Source organism: Onychostruthus taczanowskii, unplaced genomic scaffold (assembly GCF_017590055.1).
Source record: "Onychostruthus taczanowskii isolate IOZ18803 unplaced genomic scaffold, ASM1759005v1 scaffold36, whole genome shotgun sequence".
NCBI lineage: Eukaryota > Metazoa > Chordata > Aves > Passeriformes > Passeridae > Onychostruthus > Onychostruthus taczanowskii.
The window spans coordinates 2,283,814-2,310,457 of record NW_024501015.1 but is presented as its reverse complement, the minus strand read 5'-3'; the positions used below and the strand labels follow the sequence as shown (position 1 = coordinate 2,310,457).

Genomic DNA, 26,644 nt, shown 5'->3' with positions numbered 1-26,644 from the left:
GCTATAACAAGTTTTCTCTTCTTCTGAAGACCTGCATTCTCTAATGGTTGCAGAAGGTTCACTTTAAAAATTTGCTCCAGTTTTTATTTTAACAATAGTGTCTCCCAGGAGACACCGTTTAGTAGGGCTTAAATGGTCTTGTTAGAGTTCACAGGCAGGATTTAGCAAAAGAAATTACTTCCATCAGGAATAAAGGCTCCTTAGGGTGGTAGGGAAATAGAGCAAAGTAGCACCAGCACACAGCTTATTTTGGAAAGATGTTAGCAGTCTGCAAATACTGAAATATCTCTTTATTTAAGGAGCAGTCAATTAAGTCACAAAAACTTATGTTGCTTTTACTTTTAAATGTCAATATTAAACCCACAAAACTAATGAAGTCTAGTTATGGATAAAAATGGGGCTGGCATTGCATCCTTAACATACATTGTTAATTTTTTGAATGTTTTCATACATCTGTGTGGCTCACAGATGAAATTTCCACTCCTAACTTCCTGGCTTTTGAGTGTAAGTCAAAGCATTGACATTCCTTTGAAAGCTATCATGTCTCTTCATACTGAAAAGCTTTAAAAGAGATCCAGTGATAGTAACTTATTGGGAATCAATTAGTAAAATAACCTGTTCCCAATTTTAGTTAGAAAAGTGATAAATGCATAGTGATACATCTCATTCAAAATAAAAAAAAAAAAAATAAAGCCACTTCTGCGTTGAAGAAATGCCAGAAATCATCTGAAACCACTGTTTGTGTTTGTTTATTATTTTCCTTTATATTTAGAAATTTATTTTTTTTAACTATTCCAGGCCTGGAATAGTAAATTTCAGCCTGGAGTGAATTTTTTGCCTTCCTATAAATTCTGAAGCAAGAGTTTAATACCAGCACTGGCTTTTTAACAGTTCAGCCCTAAGTCTTGTGCCCTCCCACCTTCCTCTGCACAGGAAAAAGAGGGGGAAAAAAAAAGCTGGAGTACTTGAAAACCTCATACATAGCATTTCATTTTGCTCTGAAGAAGCTGGCTCTCAGACATCCTTTCCTGTTTATTTTTTTTTTTTATATAGATTACAAGTTATAACATTTATGCAGTTTTAATAGGTTTATAGACCTATTTACTGCCTGATCATTTGGGGCAGTGGATGGCAGCCAGTCCTGGCACGAAGTGTTGAGGATGCTGTGGTTGCCTGGAACAGCTGTGGCCATTTCTCAGCCCTTCCACTTGGAAAGGAGATGAAAGAGTGCAGTTTTCATGGGTGGTCATAGGCTGACCCCATGAGAGAATTGGCAAGTCCCATTTTGATTTACAGCTGTCATTTGAGTAGGTGACTAACTATTGGTTTGCCTTATTAATTGGGATAAATGCCTTTCTGGGGAGTCATATTTGTTCAGTCATTTTTGATTGATTGCATTTGAAAGTTTTTACCTTTCATAAATGTGTCAGACTTCCTTGAATTTCCACCAGTCCAGTCTCAGTATCTAGTAATGTGACCCCGTTTTCTACCCACAGAAAATACCTAACTTTACAATTTTGGGGTTTTTTTCCTTTCTGGTAAAATTTGAAAGTAATAAATCAGTTTAATCTGGAGTAAAAAAAATGCTTTGTAGGATTTGCCTTTAAGAAGTCTAACATCTAAAGAGTGATATTTTAATCAAATATGCCTAAAAGTTCTGCAAAGTAATGTTATGAGACTTGAAAAAAATACTACTGGGCCTATCAAATTATGACTGTTGATGTAGAAATTACTACGTTTGCCATGTGAGGATACCATCTGAATGATGCTTTGGCAGATTTATAATAAACAAGCGATTTTGTAGATATATAGAGCATATACTGAAACTGAGATCAAGATTGCTTTGTAGCTTTGTCAGTAGTCCTAAAGCTGCAGTATTTCAGTCAGAACACTCTATGTGAAATGGGCCAATTTTTGTCTAATAAATCATACTAGTGGTGAAACACGACCTAATATAAAATGTCATTCTGTAACAGAAAGTGAAATTCAATTAATTTTCAATCAAAAGAAAAAAAAATCAGTCTTCCCCTAGTGTCATATTTTCAGAGCCTGGCGTAGTTAAGAGTACTTTTCATACCTAGATTGGTTGCATTCTTAAATGTCTGCAATGACTTTAAATATATTTGTGTTTGATTCAGGTTTAGGTAACTAAATTAAGGAGAATCATATCCCATTTACATCATTAGGGAATATCTTCTGAGACTGAATATTTTCTAAAAGGTACATATAAATTTTTACTTAATAATATTAATAGAGCCTAAAAACTCAGACTATTAGTATCTTCTCTGATTCAGATGGATTTTGTTCAGGATTCAAATGCTGCTACTGGCAAAACAGTGACCAAAAAATTGCAGCTTTCTTCTGTGTTAACAAGTGTTCATGCTGCTGATGAAATAATTTAGAGCATCATTGTTCCCTCTATGGGTGACTAATTTACAGGGGAGGGAATATTACAACAAAGGAGCTCCTTTCTCTACCTACCAAAGACAGTTGGGACTCAGAAATCCATCTGTAAGGATCCACCTTTCTTCTGGTCTACTAAGGAGCTGTCTGTTGTGGAAGCTTTGATTTTGGGAAGCGAAACACTGTGTGGCAGGTAGGGACTTTTCCCAGTAAGCCTGGTTATCTCATGTACTGTTATCTCCATGATATGAGGTACCATTCCTGTAATTCTGCTGTATAGCATTTGCCTTCATGGATAGCTCATGAAGGAATCCCTCGGGCCTCCTCTTGAATCTGTTCCCTTTTCTTTTCCAAGAATGCAAAAGCTGAAAGAAAACCACCCATTGTTTGCTGGTAATAGCAACCAAAACCACAATAGTAACCAGCCTTTGCAATTGGGCACTGAAATAGAGTAACAGGCATATGCTGGAAACTAATATGGTTTAGATTCTAAATGTGTGTTTGATTTTTTTTTACTTCAAGTTGTTGAAAAAATGCGTTGTTGTAATGTAAAAGCTCATTCCTCTTCATAGGTATCAAAGCAGCTAACATTTCAGTAGAGTTTCCATATGTCAGGCTTTCAACAATGAAGTAATCATATGGCACAGACAGCTGCTGCACAGAGTGCTGGAACAGCACACTAAACAGAATCCAGCAAGAAACAGAGATCTGCTCAGCTGAACTACTTTGTGATTTAGAGGGAACAGCAGAAATGTAAAATAACAGGGGTGTTCCCCCCACAAATTAATTGAAGACTTACAGGAGGAGGAGTTAGGTGCCCAAAGCTCTTTTGAGTTGATGGATATGCTATTAATACGTAGCTGAATTAAGATGAATTTGTTGCAGAGCTGCTATTTAGAGCAGGATCTGTTTGGCTGCTGTCAGCAGGTGGCATTTCTGAACTCCATATTGGGCTGAATCAGAGCAGACTATGAACCATTCAATCTGCTACCCAGTTGATAATCTGCAACAGCTTTCTCTTTGGGCAATGAAGATTTACTCAATATTGCTACAGCCAGAGAGATACTGCTCTTTTGTGGTGGGCTTATTTTTATAAGTAAAGTGGACTGCAAAATATTCCTTTACTAGACCTTAAGAGAGCTTGAAATTAAGACTTGGGAGGACAAACGAGTGGGAACAAGTACACATTAATGGCATTTTGAAAATTCAGGTCACGTGGGCTTCAAGCACATGATTAATGTTTAGCACCCAATACTAAGGAAGTAAATGCTGCCTGACTTGGAGCACATAACAAGTGCTTTGTCAGACTGGAATGGAATATTCACCACTTGCAGAGTTGCAAACTCAAGAATTTATGTAGTCACAAAAACCCAGCTTTAGCCATTCACTTCAAAAATTCTTCACCTGTGTTAGCATACTGTAAATGCTTAAATTTAATTAATACACTTCATGTTAAAGTGGCCTAGTATCATGCAGATGTAATTGAAAAAAATAATGAAAAGTAGAAATATTAAATCAAATCCCAGGACTGTTGTATTAAATTGTTGAGAAGTGGGCTGACAGTGTTACGTTTCTGTGTGTTTGACTTACGGGGTGTCCAGCACAGTAAAGCACAAATCGAGCAAGCTCTGTTGCAGCTTGAAAAAACAGACTTTAAGAAGTCTGAGGAGCCATCTCATTACTTGTTCAGAAATTTCTACTTGTTTAATTGCCTGTTCAGAGACTGAAGAACTTTTATGCTATGTTTTTATTAAAAATTAGATATATGGACTCACTCTTGGATAAACACCATGCGCAAATAAGTGAGGCATACTTCACAAAATGAAGAATGAATGTCTCCAGCATAATGAATGTTTGAATACATTTGATATTTCAGACCTGCAAGGTATGAAAAAATCTGTGTTAAAATATCTTGTGGAAACTGAATTTTCGTCCCTGACAACATTTCCTTCTGAGGTGCTTCACTGTTGCTGTGTTTTCGCATTTCTGTGTAGATGACACAAGACAACTTTATTTATTGGAGCCACAGTGGTTCCATCTAATTGCAGGTTTGGGGCCATATATTAATCCTGCACACTAACTAATATTGTATGTAGAATTGCCCAGCATTTAGCAGTGTGAGGCACCTATTCCAACAGAGCCTTATGAGTGTTCTTGTAAAAAATAATGAAAAATATAGTGAATGGCATTGTGCAAAACAGTTGATCAATGTGTGACTTAACCATACTATATGTGTGTGCTTAGATATGGTATGAGATTTTAACATGAGCTTTTGGCTGAGGTCATGACTAAGCATGAATAATAAGAGAAATCTGTAGTAGTTTCCAATTTGTACCTTAAGGAATAGAGCTATAATAGAAGGTTTCTAAAACAATGAAAAATAGTAAGTAAAAGTACAATTATTTCGTATAAGGGTTTTCTTAGAACAGATGGGATTTGTTCCCACAGCTAAAAGATATTTTTTCAGAGCTAGATGTTGCATTTTAATTTTAGGGAGCCAGGCTGTAAACTTGTACATATTTAGCTCTTTCTTCAGTAATCCAAAGTGAAAAAATGTTCAAGTGTTCATCACTGTGCTCAGCTAAGTGCCTCAGAAACTGATTTTTTTTTTTTCTTTCCTAGCAGCCATCAGCTGTCAGGTTGCCTGGCTTCCTTAGAGAGACAAGACTGTGTGTTAACCTGGTTTCTCAGTGACTAAACCAAACCAAAAGAATCACATTCTCAGAGCATACTGAGACTTAGGCTCGGAGGATCTGCAGAGCAGAGATAATTCCATATTGTAGGTGCAGCAACAGTGTTGTCACATCTTAGACTAACTTGTAGCTCCAAATCAAACAGCTTGAAATAATCCTGAAGACCAAGACATTAACTTGGTGAAACCTGCATGTTTTTTGACCTCTAGCTGTGCCATTACCTGCTCTGCAGTTTGGCTGAACCCAACAATGAGGAAGGGTGGGAGCTGGCCCACTTTGATGGCTGTGTCTCTTAAAAGGGAGGCCCTGATGTCTTTTTTTAATCTCCCAGGCAAAGCCAGAGTCATAAGGACTCACAAACCCCAGCCCTGTTTGCCTTACAGAAGTGATCTGGTTTGTTTTACAGGGTGTTTGGGACCCCTCAAAGTCCACCTCTTTCTGTTCACATAGACCAGGTGAATGAGGAGTTTTGGTTAAGGCTGCAAGGACCACAGGGCTGCAAGTCCATGACTACAGTTCTTTCATAGTCCTGTAGCTTTGGGGCACAGATCCTGGAGGATTTCTGCAGGGCAGACAAGCTGACATGACCCATAAGTGTCTTAATTTTTCAGAGGTTTGGTATTTCCACTGATCCAAGCCTGTAAACTTGTGAGGATGGAGCAAAATTGTGGAGATTCTCCTGGAACTAATCTTCTCTATGGTTTGCATAAAGACATGTGCTATGACAACCTGCCCTGCTTAGTCCTTTGTTTAACTCCATCCTAAACTAACTTATAACTTAAGTACAAAAAGGCCTATACTATATTCACGGAATGATATTATTTTAAAGTGGTGCTTCTAACCATTTAAATTGCTTTCAGAGTTAAAAGGACATTTTTAAGTGTATATAAAGGAAAGTAAGACTAATATGAAAATAACCGATGGGGGAAAATGGGGTTTTGCTGTGAGGGGAAATACATGTTGACTTTTTTTAATCATGATTTTTCTCCGCTTTTTGCTGCATTTTCTGTTTTTCTTAATTTTCCTGCTTTATGGGTGCATTTTCATTATAATTCTGTTAAATTTCTGATTTACTCTTTAACTTGGCAGTAAAAATGTGTTGAGCCCAGTTTGCTATAAAAATATGTTCTGGGAAGATTAGTTCAGTTGTCAGATTTTGTGCTTTCTAGTAAAATTTTGAATCTGACCAGAGGAAAGGGCACACAGAAATTTAACACTACTTTTTATTTCATTTCATTCACTACAGGTAGCTTTGCATGTAATCTCCTGCATGTTGTACTTTGTCTTCCCAGCCCTTCAGAGCATTCTTGTTTGATACAGACATAAATTGCACCAGCAATTGTAAAGCTACTGTGCTGTAGAATTGTATTTTAATTGCACATACCTGTAATTAATTGTATGGGAATTTTCACAGTAGTCTCCCCAAGGAACAATTTAATTGAAAAGTAACCGAGTTGTCTAGACTACAGCAACTCATAAAATCATCACTAGTTTTGGGATTTAAGCTACAAAGCAGCAATAGAAACATGGCTTGTAGATTTAAAGTACTTCCAAGCACAGGAACTATTTTATAATCCCCATCGTAGTAGCCTACCCTGGCAAACCATTTTTAACAGTGTCAAGAACAAAAAATGTACAATAAGCTTAAAAGTAAAGATTATCTCTGTGTTAATTTGTGATAGGATAGGGATTTTTGTGTACAAGCACAGCCATCACACACAGACCTATCTTTCTCCAAATGTGTAAAAAATATGCATTTTGTAGGAAGCACATTGTGTCTGCCTTTCACAGCTTGTGGCATAACTGGTTTAACATAGGAATAGTGTGACACTCAGAAAGTTACTTCAGCAGTTCTGGGTAACAATGATGGCATTCATGTTTGTGTGTTTATACTGCAAGGGCCAATTGGTGAAAGCATTTTTATTTATTTATTTACTATTTAACTCTGTAAGTAATCTGCTAATTATCTTGAAAATTCCTAGCTGAAAACACAAATGTTTTTCTCCAAGTTAGAAACAGTAGTGGCCACATGGAGCTTTCAGGTGTTTATTTAAATTTAGGTGGATGTATATATATGCACATATATACTTACACATATACATATATGTATAGAACACTGCAACATTCAATGGGATTTATCTGTACATCTGTAGTACCTCGAGGACTAAAAAAACTACTCCATGTCCAGTGGTGCTGCATGTCTGCACACTGACAGCAGTGTTAGGGCTTAGCAGAAAAAAAGCCAGACTCATTTAGGCGGCACTTCAGCGTGCTGAAGATGATGAAACTTAAGCAAATGTTTGAGTTTTCCTTGCATTGTGGCCAAAGCAAATCAGAAGTAATAAAAAGCAAGGACTAACATACCACTTCACACTCAATGACTTATAACCCAGAGAGGTTTACTTCACAGGGGAAATGGTATATCATGAGTTGATGTTAGCCAGTACAAGATTCTCAAAAGTATGTGACATTTTAGGAAAAACAGGGTTCTTTGTAGCTTTTGTGTATTTCTAAGTGAACTAAAAACCACAAAACATTTGCTGACCCCTAAAACCACAAGATCCTCATGTCTTTTTAGTGCTTGTGGCCTGGCAGGTGGAAGACACCACTCTAATTCTTGCTGAAGATGAAGAGTGGTACTTTGTCCTTGCTAGCATAGTCTCCCTCTTGAAAGGTTTTTCCATATACAGTCAGAGAGTGCCATTCACCACAATTTCTGAACACTTCTGCCTCTAATGTCAAAGGATACAAGAAGCCAAGGAGCAGTGGAAAACAGCAATTTGAAAACTACTTTGATTTCAGCCCAGTGATATGTCACCTGAAGCAGCTCACACCTGCTAACATACGTTTTGTAGACCTGACTGAAACAATGACAGCCTCAAAGAAAGGTTTGTGACAGCATAACAGGCACAGTGCACACTTCATTTTATCAGAATCTTTGCCTTTAAAAATGAGAGAGGAGACATGACTCTCCACCAAATGTGCTCTTATGCTTGGGTTAATTTCTTTCTGAGAAACACAAAGTAGGATTAATGAAAAACAGAACAGATCTTTCCTGTAGATTTTTTGTGTAGTTAAAATTACTAAAAGTTAAAAAGCCTTCATTCTTGCTCAGTAGTCGACAACCATTTTAGCCCTTACTCGTAATTCTGAGTCTTAGGGTAAATAAGCCTTTACTGATAATTCTGAGTCTCTCAAATGATGCTGATGGTGTTTCTTAAATCTAGATGGTCAGAGCTTCAAAAGCAGGCCCAGAGAAATGGTCAGTGTATATTCATGAAGATAAATCCTCCCGGCCCTTCAGTGCATTGAAGTGGAGAATTTGCCATTGCCTCCCTTGTTGCTGGTCAGGGATTTGTAGCCCTCTTGGGCCTCATAAACATGAAATTTCCTCAGCCCAAAGCTGCTGAAAAAGCACTGAGTTGTCTTGCTCCTCTACAGCTCCTCCAGACCCTGGTCCTCCGTGCACTGCGCCGGGGCTGACATGCATGCTGCATGCTGCAGCCCACTCACACAGCAGCGCCTTGGAAATGGCTGCCCAGCCAGATCCTGCTGAAACCAGCAGCACTCCTGGTGTGTGCAGACTGTACCTGCACAGTGATAGCCATGCCTGGGCTGGGGGGAGCCTGGTGGGAGCTGAGTGCATCCCTGCAGGATCTGCGCGCTGCTGGAGGCAAGGCGCGGCGGTTGGGGTGCGGAGGGACCGTGTGCGTTCGCGGTTTTATGGTCTGCATTGCGAGTGGCTGGATCGCTTTTGTGCAGCTGTAAAGCATGGATAAAACATGTCTCAAACGTGTTTTCATAGCTTCATAAAGTGTAGTTCATTTGTGTAGGTACTTTTTATTGTAATCCTTTATCTTCAACGTGGAACTGTTTCCTGGTACTGTTTCTATTTTTTTCTTCTCTTTCTTTATAAAATGGGGCAAAGAAGAGAAAAGAAAAACTGCACTTTTGTTACATGCATCAGGAGAGTCCTTAAGTACTGTAATAGTGCCCTGAACTTGTATTTTTGTATTTCTAGCCTCGGAATGCAGGCCTAGCAACTAAAAAGCCAAAATAACATTAATTATGGCTGTTCCTTGCTGTGGTTTTTGGAGTATAAGTTTGGAACAGATGTTTGAGGGGAGAGAAGGGAGGGGAGGAAGGATGGATTGTTTCTTTTTCTCAGCCCCAACTGGTTTTAATTCTTTTTTGAACATTTTGCGAATATCTTTAAACATTTGCCAGAGTTCAATTAACATCCTGTGACTAAAGGTGGAAAATGTCCTACTTTGTTTTTCTTCAAACGTATACCTGCTCTTGCTTCTCATGCCAAAGCCAGAAAAAGAAAGGATTCCAGCTGGCATGGGTTTTATTACTGTTACATTACTTTGCAGGTTAAGCCTCAAATTGGGAGGGGTCTGCTGGGTTGATTTATTTATTTACTTTTTTTATTTTCATGATTTTTAAAAAGTGCCATGTAAAACACTGCCATTTAATTACAGGAAGGTTATGTTCTTTTTTTGGTGAGTGTTTAAGAGCTTATTCTTGTTTACATGAAGTCGTAGAAATCTAGTTTTCAAATATGTTTAAAGTAGAGATTGTGTTCTTTGGTTTATCATGTTTTTCCTGTACTGTGTATAAACACAAGATTGTACATTATTGAAAGCCCTTTTTTGTGGAAAACAGTATTGGGTGAAAAAGTTTATATAAGAATGCAAAATAACTTCCCGAGACTACTGGCGCAGTGTGGCCATAAAACCTCAACAGCACATTGTGCAGTGACATTATAACAATTTGCTTTAGCACCTCTGCAGCGTTCTCAGAAAGCCCTGCTCTACAAAACACATGCCGTGGTATCAGTTGACTGGTTTTTTCCAGAATCAGTTCTTTACATGCATGTTTTTGTGATTAGTTGCTGTTCCACAAGTAATTGGAAATGGTGGATTTTTTTTTTAAAATTTATTTACCTTATTACATGTATGTTTTGTTTGCATTTATATATTCAATAAGTTGTAACATATCTGCTTATATAGGTGCGCAAGTGGTTTTATAAACTTTGGATTAGGATTTACAGTGCTTTAGTTTTAAAGACTGTTCTTTGCTATACCAGTATCAAGACACAGATATATCAAGAAAGAAAATGGCACACAGTTGCTCCTAAGGCCAGATAGAATCCAGCTGCTCCACTAACCCCAGTACTGGCTTTTTTTTTTTCCTTTTTTAAACCTGAGTATGTTAGTTCTGTTTCTCTAGTAGCCCAAAATGGAGAGCAGATCTCATGTGTAAACAGTTCTCCATTTTACTGACAGTGAAAAAGAATATATATCACTAATGTCACTAATAGCACTTTAAATATAAAACTTTATGTTTATTTTGTACCTTTATCATTTTAGCTTAACCTCCATCATTTTAGGGTGATTTCCCATATAGCCAAAATCATTATATACCAAAATACAATGTATTCAGATTTATGTTTTACCAGTAGGAGTGTTTGCATGCTTTTCAAAGTGAATCCAAACCTTGTAATGGGATGCTTTTTCAGTCACTTAAAATTCACTTAAGCATGAGCTTACACTGAGAGCACTGAAATGAAGACTGCAGTTGGTGTGAAGTGTTGGAACTGACCTATCTACCATGTCGTTTAAAACACCAGGGTGCTGGATGTTTAACTATGTATGGGTTCATCCTTTTTGAAGTGCCACCCTCCAGAATAGCTGGGGGAAGGATGTTTTCAGACTGTCTCTGTGACTTGTGCAAGTTGCAGTTGCCATTTGACTGGGAGAGAGGGAAGAGGATGTCCAGAAACACCTACCCATAACCTTGGATGCTTAAATGTTCCCTGCTTTGGTATAGCAGTAGAGGTCTGAAAGTGTGGTCTGAAAGCTCCTCTTCAAGTGACGCAAACAAACACAGAAACGTTTTTTGTGGGGCTTTTTTTTGCCTAACTTATTTTCTCTAGTGCTTTCAAGTGCCTTGTGCCTAAAAATGATGATAAAAAAACATACTGTTCTTTGTGTTTGAATCTGTGTTTACATCATTACATGAGGTGCATTTTTTAAATTCTCTTGGTGCTTATTCATTAGCTGAGCCTTGCTTCAGCCAGAGACAATAGAAAATTATTTATTCTGGGCAGTGATACATCCTAACAGCTCATTATTTAGCGCTTGATGCTTGATCTCAGCTAGGAGAGGATTGGAAAAGAGAAAAGGAAGGGTGGTTTCTCCAGAAGATATTGTTCTGGCCAAATCCTGCTCCAACTGGTGTCCTGGGCAGAGGAGGATGCCGGCAGCAGCAGCCGCGGGACGCGCTGTGCAGGGCTGGCGGCGGCACAGCCCGGAGCCCCCATCCCGCCTGGCACAGGGCCGAGGCCGTGGTACGTCCTTATTGCTGTTTTCGTGGCTCTGTCGTGATCATGAAGAGGGATGGAGGCCTCTGTTAGCCCTGGCAAGTGCCTGTTTGACAAACCATAGCCATCTCAATCAGCTCCCACCAGTGGCAGCAAAGTTCCTTGGCTTTGAGAACAGAATTGCCTCTCCTCACCCAGAATCAGGAATATTTACTGGGAGAAGAGCAAAAACTCAACTGTGTGTGCTTACACCCACATCCTCTGACCTTCCCTGAGGTGAACCTAGTGCTTGTTGTATTTAGGTGCTGAATCCAAACACTGGAATGTCACTTGCTGTCTAAAATGCCAGTGTCTGTAGCACTGCACAGTGCCCTGTTAAACCTCTCTGGGTTTGCTTCAGCTGTGCCTACATCATCTTTGTAGACATGAATGGTAAAAGTATTTCTGAAAATGTAAGAAACTAATCTCAGTGGAATTTTTACAAAGGCTGAAAACTGCTTTCTGTCTTCTGAGTCCCCTCTCTCCACCCACCAAACAAGCAAGCGAGCAAAGACCCTGACTTAGTGTGTCTGCATGGTTCAGTGTCTGGCATTTGTTGCTGGAGTTTGCAGAGCCAGTGCATTGTGCCACCTGTACCAGCTCTCAGCTAAGAGAGTCCTTCTACAGCTTCTAGCTAAAGACTTGCATGGCTGCTGTTATTTGACTGTTTTGTATTTCATTGCCCCCAGCATTTATTTCCTGTTCTTTATATGAAGAAAGAATGTTTCATTTTGGATGACTTGATGTGTTTTTAGATCAGCAATGAGTATCTGTTGTAGGAACATTGTCCCTGCTGTGTGCATCCATGGGCACAGAGGGAAGAAGTCTGACAAATCCATAAATGTGCTTTAGTGTTAACCCAAAATTCACACAATATTAATAATTCACTTTTTTTATCAAGGAAAGTGTCGCAGTATATGGGAATGCAAAGTTCTTAACATAAGAAGTGCTCTCATAAAACTGTTTCTATGAAATACAAACTGCAAGTCTCACACGGGACAAAGTGTGAAGCTGAATTTTTATGAGAAATCCTTGGAATTGCCATGAACTTTCGGTGACACTAGCAATGGTGGTTCCCACTGCAGTAAGCTATTTGCTCATAGTTATTCATTGTATACTTAAATGTATGCTTTCTGGTCACAGAAATAATTGGCAAGGATGTTTCGGGTTTGCTTTTCTTCATGGGAGGAGAAAGGAAAAACTCATAATGTTCTTGATCAGAGGTCAAGATAGATCCTGCTCATTAAAATGGCACACACAGCTTGTGCTGGTTTAAATCAGCTTTGTCTTTTTTATATTTAAAGGCACAGCAGAGAAGTCTTTAGATTTGAAAAGCGATGTAGTGACAAATGCTGTGCACCTGCTAGAACCAAGATTCATTTAAAGTTCAGGGGAGAATCCTCTGTAAATCTCACGATAAAATGAATTCACTCATGCAAATGGCAGAATCGATCTTGGCTAAAGTGGTGAGAATACAGAATAAACCCCAGAAATATAAAAGATTTTCAGCAGTGTAGCTGGGATGTTATCTGTTCCAGAATGTCAAATGAATTACCTCTCTGCAAACCATTTCTGAACTCTTTAAATTAATGACTTCGTCTACTGGAAAACAAAAAAGTAGTAGATGGGCATTGAAGAGGTGAGATCTTTGCTGTAGGATTAAGTGACATTCTCACTGATTTTGATAGGAAAACTGACTGGCAGCTGAGGTGTAGACCAAGTCTTTATGGTCAGTTTTTCTTACTGTCAAACTACAAAGGCTGCTTACCGTGCAGGCAGTAATCATAATCCCTTTTCATGCATGTCTGTACTTTTGTCTGTGACATAGACAGCTTCCTTATTTGTGATGGGTTGTTTAAATGCAGTGTGAAAATTACAAGAGAAGTAACTTGCTGCAGCTCTTTGTGACCCAGTATGTTTTGTGGCTCTCAAAACAGGTAATTTTATGTGCTATCTGGCTCCAGTATGGCATACTATGTGAGCTGTGCCTAGTGGAATTTGCTTCCCCTCCCCTTTGAGGAGTAGTGGCATTGTCTCAGCATGGAAAATTGCAGGGGAAAAAAAAAAGGCTGGGCTAGCATTCTTTCCTTGCCTTTGTTTTGTTTCATTTTTTGATCTGCTGGGGGCAGCACAGATGAAGTGAGTCTTTTGGCAAGGTCAGTAGAATGAGGAGTGGGGAAATGGCTTTGTGGGCCAGGACTGAGGGAATATTGCATGCGAGGGTGGGTGCAATATTAAGAAGATGTTACTGAGTTATTTGGATAATAAAGCAGTGGTTTAGGTTAGGCCAAGGTAGAACGGTGTAGGGTCTCTGAATGAAAGCCAGATGATGAAACTGGATATTATGTTAAAAAGCAATGATCTAGCAAGAAGCCTCAGGAAAAGCATTGCCAGAGGAGAGGGTTTTTTTGCTATGGTAGAACTAGTATTTAGTTATGGAAATAATATTGTATATTTGTACAGTGCCTTGCTGAAAGCATGTGCTTCTCTGTCAGCCTGATGTTTAGATGCTTTGTCTTAGACAACTGTGTGTTGCCGAGTTTTGGGGGAGGTTTTTTGCTATTCAGACTGAAGCCTAGTTCTGATATTTTTCAGTGGGAGGAACATTCAATCTGCTTTCCAAGCATGAGGAGGAAGGATAAAGCCATTGGCCCACACGCCACAGGAATGGCTCAGCTCAGTGCCCTAAGGGCAGCGTGCCCCAGCAGAACATCCTGTTTTCCATGAGCATGGCAGCATCCGAGCAGAGCTCAGCGAGGCAGCTCTCTGGGAGAGTTACTGCAAACACTGCCCAAGTCACGCAGTTGTTACACCCTGGAGCGGGCCATAGGTTAGATGCAATGCACTTAATTTGTTTTTTTTTTCCTTTTTCCTTTAAAAAAAAGTAAATATTTACAGATATAATTATGAAACACCAACCAAGTTTGAAAAAAAAAAAAAAGGCAAGCAATTAACTCACTCTATCTTGATCAAAGTGCGCTGCTGTGCACTTCCCCTCGGCGCACTGCTGGTCCCCGGGAATGCTGCCCAAGAGCCGGGGCAGCGCTGGCTCGGGTTGCAGTTTGTACACCTGACATGGAGCCCAGCGCCTCCTGCTCCGCCTGGGAGCAGCCTCGCAAAGCCACCGTGCTCAGCCCTGCACCACTTAATTAAAATACCTCATCCAGGGGCTGTTTATAATGGCAGCGCCAACCTGCGCGTTGTGCTTTTTGTTTTTCCGCTTGTTTTATTTCCCCCCTCTCTAATGTGTTGCATGCAGTCGGTGAGGCACCACATGGGTTGCTGCTCTTAGACACTGACAGCTGAGGAAATTAAATTCTGAGGCAGAATCGGTTAAAAGCATGACTAAATCGGTGTTGTTTTTCTATAACAACTGAAACAACATAATTATTTTAAGGTTGAATTTTTATTGCTAATGAAATTTTTCAAGGCAGTAAATTTTTTTTTGCATTTTCGTTATACCAAGATCCTTTTAAATACATTTTGGGATTTCTAATTTTTTTTTTTTAAGAAAGTAGAAGTGGTTGAGTTCAGTAGTAGGACACTGTTAGATAAAAGCAATGATAGACTGCAGTTCCAGCGTCATACGGCACCATTAGTATTACTGTTCTGTTCAAGAAGAAATACATATTTATATGGTCTTTCATACAAAAAAGCTCATTGTATTTGTAAAATCTATAGTGACATCTGAATTTAAAAATTTAAGATAATGCAGCATTTGCTTATACTAGTTAAAGAACTGCTTTGAGTGTACTAAAGTAAATCTTGCATTTTTGTTCGGGTAAGCCAATGAAAAGAAAACTGTAAGTATGGTGTGATCTCACACATAGTTACACACACAGTTTGGACTCTTGTCTTTCACTGAGTCTACCTTGGACTGTAGTACAGGCAAAGATTTTTACAGAATTAGAGCTTACTGTACAAGACTACTAGAAAAATTAAAAGGGCAACCCTTAATCCCTTTAGGAAAACCTAAGGAGTACTGACTGCAGCTTCTCCCCACTGTTCTGTGTATCTCTTACTTTATACATCATATTGCATATGAAGTTTTAAAGAGCACTGATTGTTGCTTTATAAATGCGTACTCCTTGTCGTCACTAAAAGGAGTGGTGTCCCTAAGAGACGTTGTACAGTTTTAAATGATGTTTTCTTCAGGAGGACAAAATCCTATTTGGGCAGAAATCACCCGCTCTTGAGGGAACGCATAAGTGGGGGAGTGATTATAAAGAAAGAAATTGTTGGTATCAGTGTTTAGAATTGTATGTTTTGTCATCCTAGGAGTGCATATGTGTGTTTACAATAGGGTTTTCTGTTTCATTTGCTTTTAAAAAACCCCACTGAGCTAAAAGGTTTGAAAGGAACAGCTTGAGGAATTTTTTCCATCAAGATACAATCAAGGGCAGGAAATCGTAGAAGCAGAGTTGTGGTTTTGCCTCCATTTTTTTATTAGTTAATTAAACTATAACAACTCTTAACTTCATTTTAGGTTAACTGTTCCTAGAGTTCAGAAATATTTTAAGAGGTCAATAATGCTTTCTTTGGCTCTCGCTCATTCCGAGCGGGATGAGGAGCCGCAGTCGGCGGGGCAGAGTTTTCCAGATGTGCTGCAGGGCCTGTGCGTGCGCTCCTGTCGACGGTTGTCGCTGGTGGGAAACCGTCCCTCTTTCCTCATCTGCGCACCATCCCGGACAGATGGGAGCCAGGGAAAAGAAACGTGGACAGCCTGACATCTGTCCTGACCAAAGCTCAGGAGCCCTGGGCGCTGGCAGCTACCAGTTGCCACGTGTTGTTACTCAGCGCTGAGTCTGACTGGGAATGCTGGGGAAGGGGGAGTCCAAAGAGGCAGTAAGTATGGAGTTTCAGCAGAAGCAGAAACACCCCTAAAAACCCATTGTACTTGGCAGTGTGGGTTTTCCCTGTGAATTCGGAATGTTTTTAAAGTGCCATGAGGCATCTGCCTGCGTTTTCTCCTCGGCAGGTAGGGCTGCTCAGAGCTGTGCACTGAAAGGGCACATGAGGGAAGAGCCATGCAAGTGTCACATAACTGTCTTTAATAGCGGGAGCTATTCCAGCACTTGGAGCCAAATTGTCTTTCAGCAGAAAGGATAAAATTTAGCAGAGCTGGGAAAGGGAAAGAAGAAAGGGGAGGGGAAACACAGCACCACCTCCTGCTGACACCACAGAAGTTTCCCTCAGCTTTCCCTCTCTCTCCCTCTGTGCATATATTTTCTTTTTAATCGGCTGCGGCTCTTCCCTCCCCTGCTTTGCTTTTTTCAAGTGTATTTTTACAGTTGGAATTCTGCTTTTCTAATTTCTCTTGTTTCACATTTAACTTCTTCAGAGCATTTCATTAATAGTTATTGCAATTAAAAATAATAAATAAACTCAGCACCAGCTGCTCAGATGGCTGCCTTAGCATATCTGGAACATAATGCGGTCTGTTCAGGGCAGCCACACAATGCAATTTATACCCACACCTGAGGGAATGAATTTCACAACTATAATTGCTACAATATAATTCTTATTAATGTTGTGCTATAATTCCTATTAATTCCAAAGGGCTAGTAAATGCATTAGGACTTGTCAACATATTATTTTACACTGTTTATGATCTGTAGAATTACACTCTTCAGTATTGTGTTGCATAAAGAAATGCCTTAAAATTAGCTTTAATTGGAGGAGGGGAGGGAGCACATTTTCTGTTAGGGCACTGGGAAAGATGCAAGGATCCTGGTGTTTGAGAAGCAGTGAAACTGCATTTTAAAATCAGTCCTTTGAACTTTCTGTGCCATGCAGTTAGCAGTTTATGAAGATATATTAATAATGCCTATCCTGGTTATTAGAAAAAGAACCACTGGTGTCTTTATGAAGGAATAAATAACTACAAGAAGGATACGGTTATAAAATTTAAAATAACTGTCTTCCAGAAAAGACAAAAGTGGGGAAATTACAAGTCATTGTAGCTGATGTAATAAATGCAGAATGGGTTATCTTGCTGTGCTCTTATTTATTCTTGTTTTATCTGACTACCCTGCTTTTCTAGGTAGTGAATATGATGAAGAGGAAGTAGACTATGAAGAATCAGACAGTGATGAGTCCTGGACTACAGAAAGTGCTATCAGCTCTGAAGCTATCCTTAGTTCAATGTGCATGAATGGAGGGGATGAGAAACCTTTTGCCTGTCCTGTTCCTGGATGTAAAAAAAGATATAAGGTAAGAAGTAGTGCAGACCTACCTCATTTGCTGCTGGTGTAGGTGGTGGGGAAAGCCTCTAAAATCAGTTTGCACTCTTCTCATTTAATAGATATTCGCAATTACTTTTGTGATATTTTAGCAGAATATTTTAATCACTAGTTTGCTCTCAAGCACAGCCAAGTTTATCAGTTTTACAAGAGATGTCTGTCTGTCAAGAGAGATTACATATAGCAACTCTTGCTTTACATGAGCAAAAGCTTTTAATGAGCTTTCTGTTATTTGGACAAATTAATTGCAGAATGCCGGAGGTACTGCAAGCAAAATAATCTCTTGGGTCCCCTTCAGAAACATGAAATAAAAAGCTTCTGTCTATCTGTGCCAGGAACAATTCCTTCTGCTTAACTATTAGAGATACTGCCTCCTCTTTAGTGAGACAGTGCCCACGGTGCATTTTCTGTTAAAGATGATGTGTGGAATGTGGTGGTTAACATGGTGCAAGTCAGAATTCACCTTGGGAAGGCAGAGTCTTGCAGAAATTCTGGCATCATTCTGTCCTGGGTCCAGGTTCCCATGACATATTTACACAGCCATCAGTGACCCCACATGCATCCCTTTGTATGACACCCTGGAAAACAATTCCCTGACCTCCCCACCCTGCCCCGTTCTTTAATTGCTCTCCATCATGAGAAATTTTTTGTCTTTTTTATGTGAGTGAAGCATTTATAAACTGGAACCTTGAGCTGGCCAGTGTAGAACATGCCAGGTTGTTACAGGAGTGTTGCTTCACATGCATCAGTGCAGAAACAGATGAAATTGTGTGGAACATCTTGCACTTCAGTATGGCATTCTCTAACCACTGACATAATGGAAGTAGTGGGTTAGCACACTTCCTCTAAGTTATTTTCTAAAGTTTTTGCATGAACTACTGGAAAATCCAACTGTACACCCTAGGAAAACCATGGTGACTGGGTTGGTTGTATTTTATGGCTTGTCCTTTAAATAAATGGTAAGTAGGGACTTAAAAGAGAGCAGAAGTATGAAATAGAAATAGAGGAAGGCCAATAGCAGTTGAGGTACAATAGTTGTGGCAAGAATGGAAAACCTGTGCATGAAACCATGTAGTGGATGAAAGCCTGTTTCAGTGATGCTGCAGCAGCTCCCGTAGCAGCAAATCACAAGACTCAGGTTCCTGTACAGACCACTCAACCCTGACAACACTGTTTCATAAAACATGGAAAAGAAAGCAGTGTGCTCATTTCTTAGGGACATACAAGCCTTTTTGCTGAGATTATCCTGAACTATATCGTGTTTATTCTCCAGTTACAGGAAAAACTGAACACCATCTCCAGGGCCAGGGCAGAGGGAAAGATGGTTTTGGACTATTTGCAAGCATTACTTTGCAGATAAACTCACGTTATTGAAGATCAATACTTTCCTTGCGTGTGGTAGGAGCTGTGCCAGACAGAGGGTATGGTATAAAAAGCTAAATCCCCTGGCTCAGGAAGCAAACAAGCCATGGTGATTGTTAGAAGTCGTGTGCCCAGAGGGCATCTATGCATTGCAGAAAACATTCGCTTAATGGCAAAGTCTGGAAGGAGAACCCTGTAATTTGCTATATCCTGTCTGTTCTCTGTTTGACTGCCAGCCCTCTGTCTTTTTATTGCCCAAATGAGCAAGCTGTTTGTGCCTCCTTCTGCTATCTCACTACCTTCATCTCAAATGCATGAGGACTGTCTATAAGGGATATCTTGTACACCATTAATGGTAGACCAGCCAGGCAGGGGAACAAATTAATGACCCTTAGAGGGGCTGACAGGGAACAGCAGTAAATAAAAAATACTGTATTCTTGTAAGAGACTCACCTCTGTTTAGTCCTGATACAAAAGCACATTTCCTTAAACTCTGCCTCACCTCATTTCTCTTTTCTGTGGGCTCTGTTTCCTCCCTTTTTTATTTTCAGCCTATGTTTTTTCTTTTTGCATTTTTATCTTTGTTTCCTTCCTTTTAGCTTTGTGTCAGCTGTGTTTCTTGTTTCCTCTTTATCTTCCTTCTGCTTGTCTGACGGAGTCTGGGTAGGGAGTCCTGTGATCAAAGCACTGGGATTTTCTGGTGGGTACTGGATAATCACAGTCAGGACTGTAAAACAATTATAGTGCTCCAAACAGGAACAGAGACATGCACATACAGTAATTGCCAGGCTCACTTTACGGCTGAGAAAGGATGCATTCCTTTAGGGAGCGAGGAGGAAAGGAGAATATACACAGTTTTCTTTTGTCTGGCCTTAGGTGACGTAAGTTTGAGAAGTAGAATGGTATTTTTAGAGATTTTATTTGTATTTTAGTACTGCTTAAAGGACCCAGTAGGGATGGGGCACCTTTTTACAAACAATGTTCAAGGCTAAGAGATGGCCTCTGCACTGAAAAGTCATTATGGAAAGGTAAATAAGACAAGAATGAGTACAACAAATACTCCAAAGGAACGGGCTGGGGCGGACAATGGAAACTGTAAGGAGAACATGTTTATACACAAGCCCAGATGTGTATCAGAAGCCCCCGCTGGCCTCCTGCCCAGCTGCTGTCTCCTGGCGCTTTCCCATAGGCAGTGCAAATACTCATAAAGATTTCCTTGTTCTTCAGGAACTTTATTTTTTAAAATTGTTTGCTTGTAACATGTATAGGTACTCTATATAGTGTGGCAGAGAAACCATAGATCCTGGGAGAAATATTTTTCATTTAAATTACATGTGGGATAGTCAGAAACATTTAAATAAACCTGAAGTACACTGACTTCTAGATGCTTTAAGCACAAGTCTTTGAACGAATTTCCAAAGCTTGCTTTCTTTTCTAATTATGCTTATTGAGGTAGAGAAGAAGTTATAATTACTTTATAGTTTTCCATTTATAGATATTTTTGCTTCCTGTGCTTCATCTTTGATGCCTGATATTTGATTTTTAGAAAATCATCTGTGTGATTCCAAGAAACTCAAAGGTATAATCCTGTCAAGTTCACCCTCACCAAACATTGGATTCACATCCAAATTTAGATGCCTTGTCCAGAAGTGTATGGATATTGAGTAGTTAATGTGCTTTGCAAAATACCACCTTGTAGGAGCTAAAATGGGGATTTATGAAAGTGTTGATTAGTTTTCCTTTTATTCCTATTATATTGTAATAAATAATATAATATTTATTATAGTACCCCTGAGTGGTCTCTAGCTCTAGCGAAGGACTTTGAAAATGCGTTTAAGGTGTAGATAAACTTACTCAGGCAACATCCAAAGGGCAAATGAAGTTTGAAACATGGTAGATACGACAAACCACATAAATAATGCATATATGCTAGTATAGAGAAAACCCTGGAGTATTGGTCCTAAATTTTCTAGTTTGTGCAAAACTAGTAATAAAAAGAATAATAGATTTCAGTGCATACATAATGTAGCTTATATCCAGAACTTTTCTTGGCCTTGGGCACGAGGAGAAGGGGTACCTTCCAAGGCTGCTGAGGCACTGGGCTTGTCTGTCTGGCAGGTGAAAGGATGAGGGTCCTGTCAGGTGGCACAAACCCCCAGGAAGGCTGACCTATGAGTGGTGAAACTCAGCAGAGCTTAGGGAAGGAGAATATTGAAGTGAGAGGGAAACAAGGGAATTTACTTGAAAGAAAGCAGCAAGCCAGAGCTTGCAAGTCGAACAGAGGAACTGAACCCACAAAGAAAACTTCGGGATGAAGAGCCAAGAGTACAAAAACATGTATGAATGTCCAAGGCTGAAACAAGAAATCTCTCAAATCATCCTTTTCAGATGTCTTTTCCTACTTGAAGTGGGGCTGGCAAGTTCTCTGCAGTGTAGTGGCTTTGTGAATCCTGCCGTGCAAAAGGGGCCCTGCCCAACAAGAGACTTTGTGTCCTTGCAAACCAGGCAGTGCCAGTCTAAACTTCTCTATCGCCTCCTGATCTGGTCCCAGGTTAATAATTGTTTCCTCCTGTTCAAGATTTTTAGAGTGCCCTTCTCTATGGCCATCTTCTTCCTCAATCATCTGTGAGAGTAAATAGTGAGCAACCTAAGTAACCAGAGCAATAAAAGTGATGTACGAGTTTGGCCGTGGCTTTTGCTGCACCTCAGCAAACTCAGCCCAGACGTACAACAAAGTGTTTACATTGCAGCAGTGGAAAAAGTGCCGAAGAGTCACTGTAATTCTAACAACAGTTTCCTTTTAGACAGAAGTACAGGTCAAATTTCACGTTTGACAAGCTCCTTATGCTCTGCGTGGTTACTGTTTTTCAAACCTTCCGTGGCCCAATTCATCCCTTTAGGTTTCTGCTTTAGCATCTCCTTAAATTTTTCTGCCTGGAAGTACTTTCTCCCCCTTCACCAAGGAATGGGTGTACTGGGGCTGATGGATCATTAAAAAACCTGGATCAGGAGAAGAGTACCATTGGCGTGGAACAGTGAGGGTATTTGTGATTGCAGATTTACAGCATTTGTAGCAATTGATAGTAGCTCAAAAGTATCTAAAAGAAATTTCTTAGAAAAATTAAAAGTTAAAACAGGTTTTTGTTAGGAAAATATTGTTATTATAGGTTATAGGGCTTGTTATAAAAATTTCACTGCAGTAGCAAAAGTCACCCCCGGATTTTCTCCTCTTTTGAAGGCACAGGTCCTTAAAGGTACACAGATGATGACAGATGCCTTATGACGTCCTCCTGCCACCCAGTGACAATCCTGGCCCACTCACCCCAGTGGCCCCGTGGGTGCTAGAGGTTGAAACTATGTGGAAGATGATCCAAAAGCTGTCCCAGGATCTCAGATTACTTGCAGGGCATTCACTTGACTGCTCTTGAGGCTGATGTGTAGCTTTGATGTGCTCTTGGAGTTGTGCTACAGCTTTCTGCCTCCTCTGAGTGCTCTGCACCCACACGAACCCTGCCCTGATGGCTTGTGTTCCTGTCTGTTTGGTGTTGGAGATGGGAGATTCCCAGCTCCCACATCTCAGGAGACAGCTGTGCAAGGGTTGTCCAGAATTTTTAAGGGTGTAAAGGACAATTTAGAGGCTGTATTTGCAACTTCAGGTCAGGATTCACTGCCTGGATGCTCTGGAGAAGAGGAACATTAATCTGCAGGAGGAGCAGTAGCTTGCAGTCTTGCACCTCTTTTCCAGGGTGGATATTTGAGACAGTTTTTCTGTGAGTTCCAAGTTGGAGCTTCCACTTACTGTAAGCTGTACCTTGATAAAACTTGTTGTTTAAAGAGCTAAGGGGACTTCCTGTTACTTGTAACACCAGGCAGTGGTTCAACAAAGACAAAATTACGGAGATCTAATTTAGTGTGTTATTTAATATGCAGGCTGTTAGTTGATTTTAGATTTTTAGCTTTTTCTTTTCTATTTTTTTTTAATCTTTAAAAAAATACTGAGATACATATCTAGAATCTTTAGAGGGAACACAGAAGAGCCTTAGAACTGTGTTATTTTTGTCACAAGTGCTCTCTTCTTTGGTTTCATCCTAGGAGAAGCTCAAATGAAAGAGAGTATGCCTTTGCTTATTCATCCAAAAACCCCAAGCTCTTTTAGTGGAAGCAGATGAGACTCCAGTATACTCCATAGAACAGTATCAAAACAGCTGCTGAGATCACAACAGCTTCTTCCATTTTTGCCAGAAATATGTGAAAAGACAGGGCAATTACTTTGATTTATGTTTAGTGTGGTTTTTTGGTTGACATGGCAGAAGTGTGGCCTGTTTCCTGCCCTTGCCAGTGTAACAGGGTGTGTGTTGCATTGTTGTGTTTTGCACTAGTGGGGATAAGCTCTCTAGTTTTAGCTGTGGAGTATTCCCAAACAATAGCTATTTTGAAGACAGCTTCTCTGGATTATTTTTTAAGTGTCCTGTGTAACTTTTTTGAGTTAAGCATTCCCTGCAGTTATTTCTTTGGAGGCAATGTGTAAACGATCAGAATTTGCTGGAGCTAAAAGATGTATCTAGAAACAACGACACAAAACAGAACAGACCCACCATGGGGGAGTCTCAGCTCTTTAAAGAGGTGTGACCCGAGTTTTCATGCCAATTCTTTGTTTGCTCGTAAATGAACCTCTGAATAAGATTTGTCAGTGCTATATGAAAAAGATGTCAGGACGCAAAGAGCAACCATGTGTGAGTCCATTAAATGGTATTCTTTGGGAAGTGACGTATATGGGGAGATAAAAATCAGGATTAGCCAGGTAGGTAAATTTTGAGAACCACAGAAATTCTTGTCCTTGTCCCACCTGGTACCTTGGGAGCGCAGCCCATGTGTAATACCCAGTGAGAACTCCTGGCTCCTGGCAGTTAGAGGATTTTGCTCATAACATTGATCCATTTTCAGGTTTTAACTGGAAGCAGAGCCCGTGTCAGCCCACCTGAGCACTGACGTTTTCCCTTCTCCCTCACAGAATGTGAACGGTATCAAGTACCACGCCAAGAACGGCCACAGAACACAAATCCGCGTACGCAAACCATTCAAATGTCGCTGTGGAAAGAGTTACAAGACAGCTCAGGGCCTGCGGCACCACACAATCAATTTCCATCCCCCCGTGTCTGCTGAGATCATCAGGAAGATGCAGCAATAACATGCTGGTCACAAATGTGCCAAGAAATCCTCACCAGCAGTTGCTGATTTTGAGAACAGCCACCTTTTTCAGGGGAAGCACTCAGCAACCCTTTAAAAAAATTAAATGCATGCTTTAAAATTTTCTGTAATTTTGGAATGATGTATCTTTGTAGAGTTAATGATTTTGTACATTTGCACATGTTATCATCTTACCCATTTTCATTACTTTGAGATAAGGTGCTATAAAAGCTATAGGTTCTTCAGAACATTTTTCTCCAAAAAAAACAAAAAAATAAGAACTAGGGGGACGTTGCGTATTTAGTTGTACTGACGTGTGGGACAGGAGTGCGAGGAGGAGAGCTTGGCACTGACATCCTTTCAAGATTGTAACGTGATGAAGACTTTCGATGCATCCGTCAATGTGTGTGCAAAACCAAAACAGTACCGCCCTCGTCAAACTATAGTTAACATGCCTTACATAACGGAGTTATCAGTGGAGTAGCAAGTCTTTTAGGTAATGGAAATATAAATAAGAAAGAATGTTTAACATAATATGCTAAAAATATTTTCATACTTAAATAACATACATAAAAAGGTGTGCTTGCTGTATTTTATATTATCTTGCAAATCTTTTTTTTTTTTTCCTCCCTCTTGAAATGCTGAAAACCTTGCCATTCGAACTAGTAAACAATCACCTTAGTGTTAGCAATTACATTTTTTTTTCTGTACAAGATGTCATATTATGTTCATGCCCATCAAACTTTTGAGGACCAATATCCCAGTCCAACTAAATATTTACCCCTGAACTATCTGTTAGAAAGACACTTGGAAATACTTAAGTGCAAATTTATGTGTGTGTGAGAAACAATTATCTTCATCTCAGATGAAGTTTTGAAGCACTTTGTAGTTCTCTATTGCCAACAGATTTAATGTTTTATGTGTTGCCAATTCTTGCAACTACTGTACGAGCATGTGCTGCGGTTGCAAATAAAAATGAGAAATTCAGCGCATGGTTTAAGGAGGTCCGTTAGTTGTGCTAAGGGAGTCCTAATGCCTCTCCCTCACATTCATTGTGTTTTGAGATTTTCTTTGTGCATTTTTTGCTTCTCATTGTAGGTCACTGCATTCCATTGGGAAGTCTCTGTTTAGCTTTATAATTAATTTTGCTGAAATATGACATTTGAGCCTTACTGAAGATTAAGTGCTTCTTGCAGCAGGTGGTCAGAGACTGACTTAAAAGCCAACATGAGAGTGCTTCGTGTCTGGACCATACCTGAACATTTGTTGCTTGCCATCCTGCCTTGAGCATTCTTCTCACAAGTGCTATTCCTGGAGTTCAGCTGGCCAGGAGCAGAGGTGGGCGCCCTCCACCAGCCCCAGCCTGAACACTCCTTTGCCTGGCAAGGGTGCAGGAGGAACTCCCCGTTTTAACACAGTCATCGCCTTGGCTTGGTTCCTGTTCTTTTAAGTGCAAAAGGAAGCTCATATAAAGGAGGAATGAGCTTTCCCTATTTTTTTTTTCCAAAGCTATAAAGGAAAACTTTGTAAGGATGACAATTACTTTTTCTCCAGCAGAGTAAAAGTCTCATTAAAACATGTAAGAATCATCCTAATGAGTAAGTGTTTAGAACAGCCAAAGTGAAGTGAAACATCCCTCTCTCAGATGCCAGAGAGGTGACCGTGACAGCCGGGTTTAAAGGATGATCCAGACATGAGAGTTACTGGTACACACAAGGCCCCAAGTGGCCACTTCCCACCTTCTGCAGCTTTGGCAAGAGATCTGGCCAGCAAACACGTTTTGGCTCTGCTCCTAGTGCAAGAACTACAGGCTGGGCGAGTTCGTTCAACAGCTAAACAGTTGTAAAACGTCATTGTTGCATGTAAATTCCTTTCAACTATAAAACTGAAATTCCAGTTTCTATTTACCTATTCATTGTGACAGTATTATTAAACAGGTAAAGATGGGACTATTTTGTTATACTGTGTATAGTGAATGTATTGTACTGTGTCTGTGAAAAGTGTGCTTTAAATTATATTTTCATATGTTTTGTTGGGGACAAAGTACTTTAAGTTTGAAAGTGACAGAGGTTTGTTTTAGAACTGAAGGCAACTTAAAGAATTCCTGTCAGGAAAGCTGCTTATAAATGTAAATCAAATCACATTTAAAATAAACTGCCTCTGACCTAAAAAGACTGCTCTTTTCTCATTCCTAACCTAGAGTTAAGTTCTTGGGCTGTGTATAGTCTTTTATTTGTTTATTTTGGTATCATCAAACTCTTGGAGCCTGTTCTAACTGTTTTCAGCTGTTGTTGAGTTACAGTAAGAAAAAAATCCATGTTTTACCTCAGGCCAGGAGTTTGGTATGATGCTCCCACTTAAAAAATCTTCAGACTGCAAATGGCACACAA

At 39.8% G+C, this 26,644-nt stretch overlaps 1 protein-coding gene across 1 annotated transcript in view; it reads left to right on the top strand.

The window, feature by feature from the left end:
* Nucleotides 1–26,426, top strand: part of JAZF1 (JAZF zinc finger 1) — a 187,632-nt gene extending 161,206 nt beyond the window's left edge. Inside the window, exons 4-5 of the mRNA XM_041411490.1 lie at nucleotides 17,507–17,676; nucleotides 24,079–26,426. Of these exons, the coding sequence (XP_041267424.1) occupies nucleotides 17,507–17,676; nucleotides 24,079–24,255 (347 nt within the window). The 3' untranslated portion in view covers nucleotides 24,256–26,426. The remainder of the gene's footprint in view (nucleotides 1–17,506; nucleotides 17,677–24,078) is intronic.
* The last annotated feature ends 218 nt before the right edge of the window (nucleotides 26,427–26,644 follow it).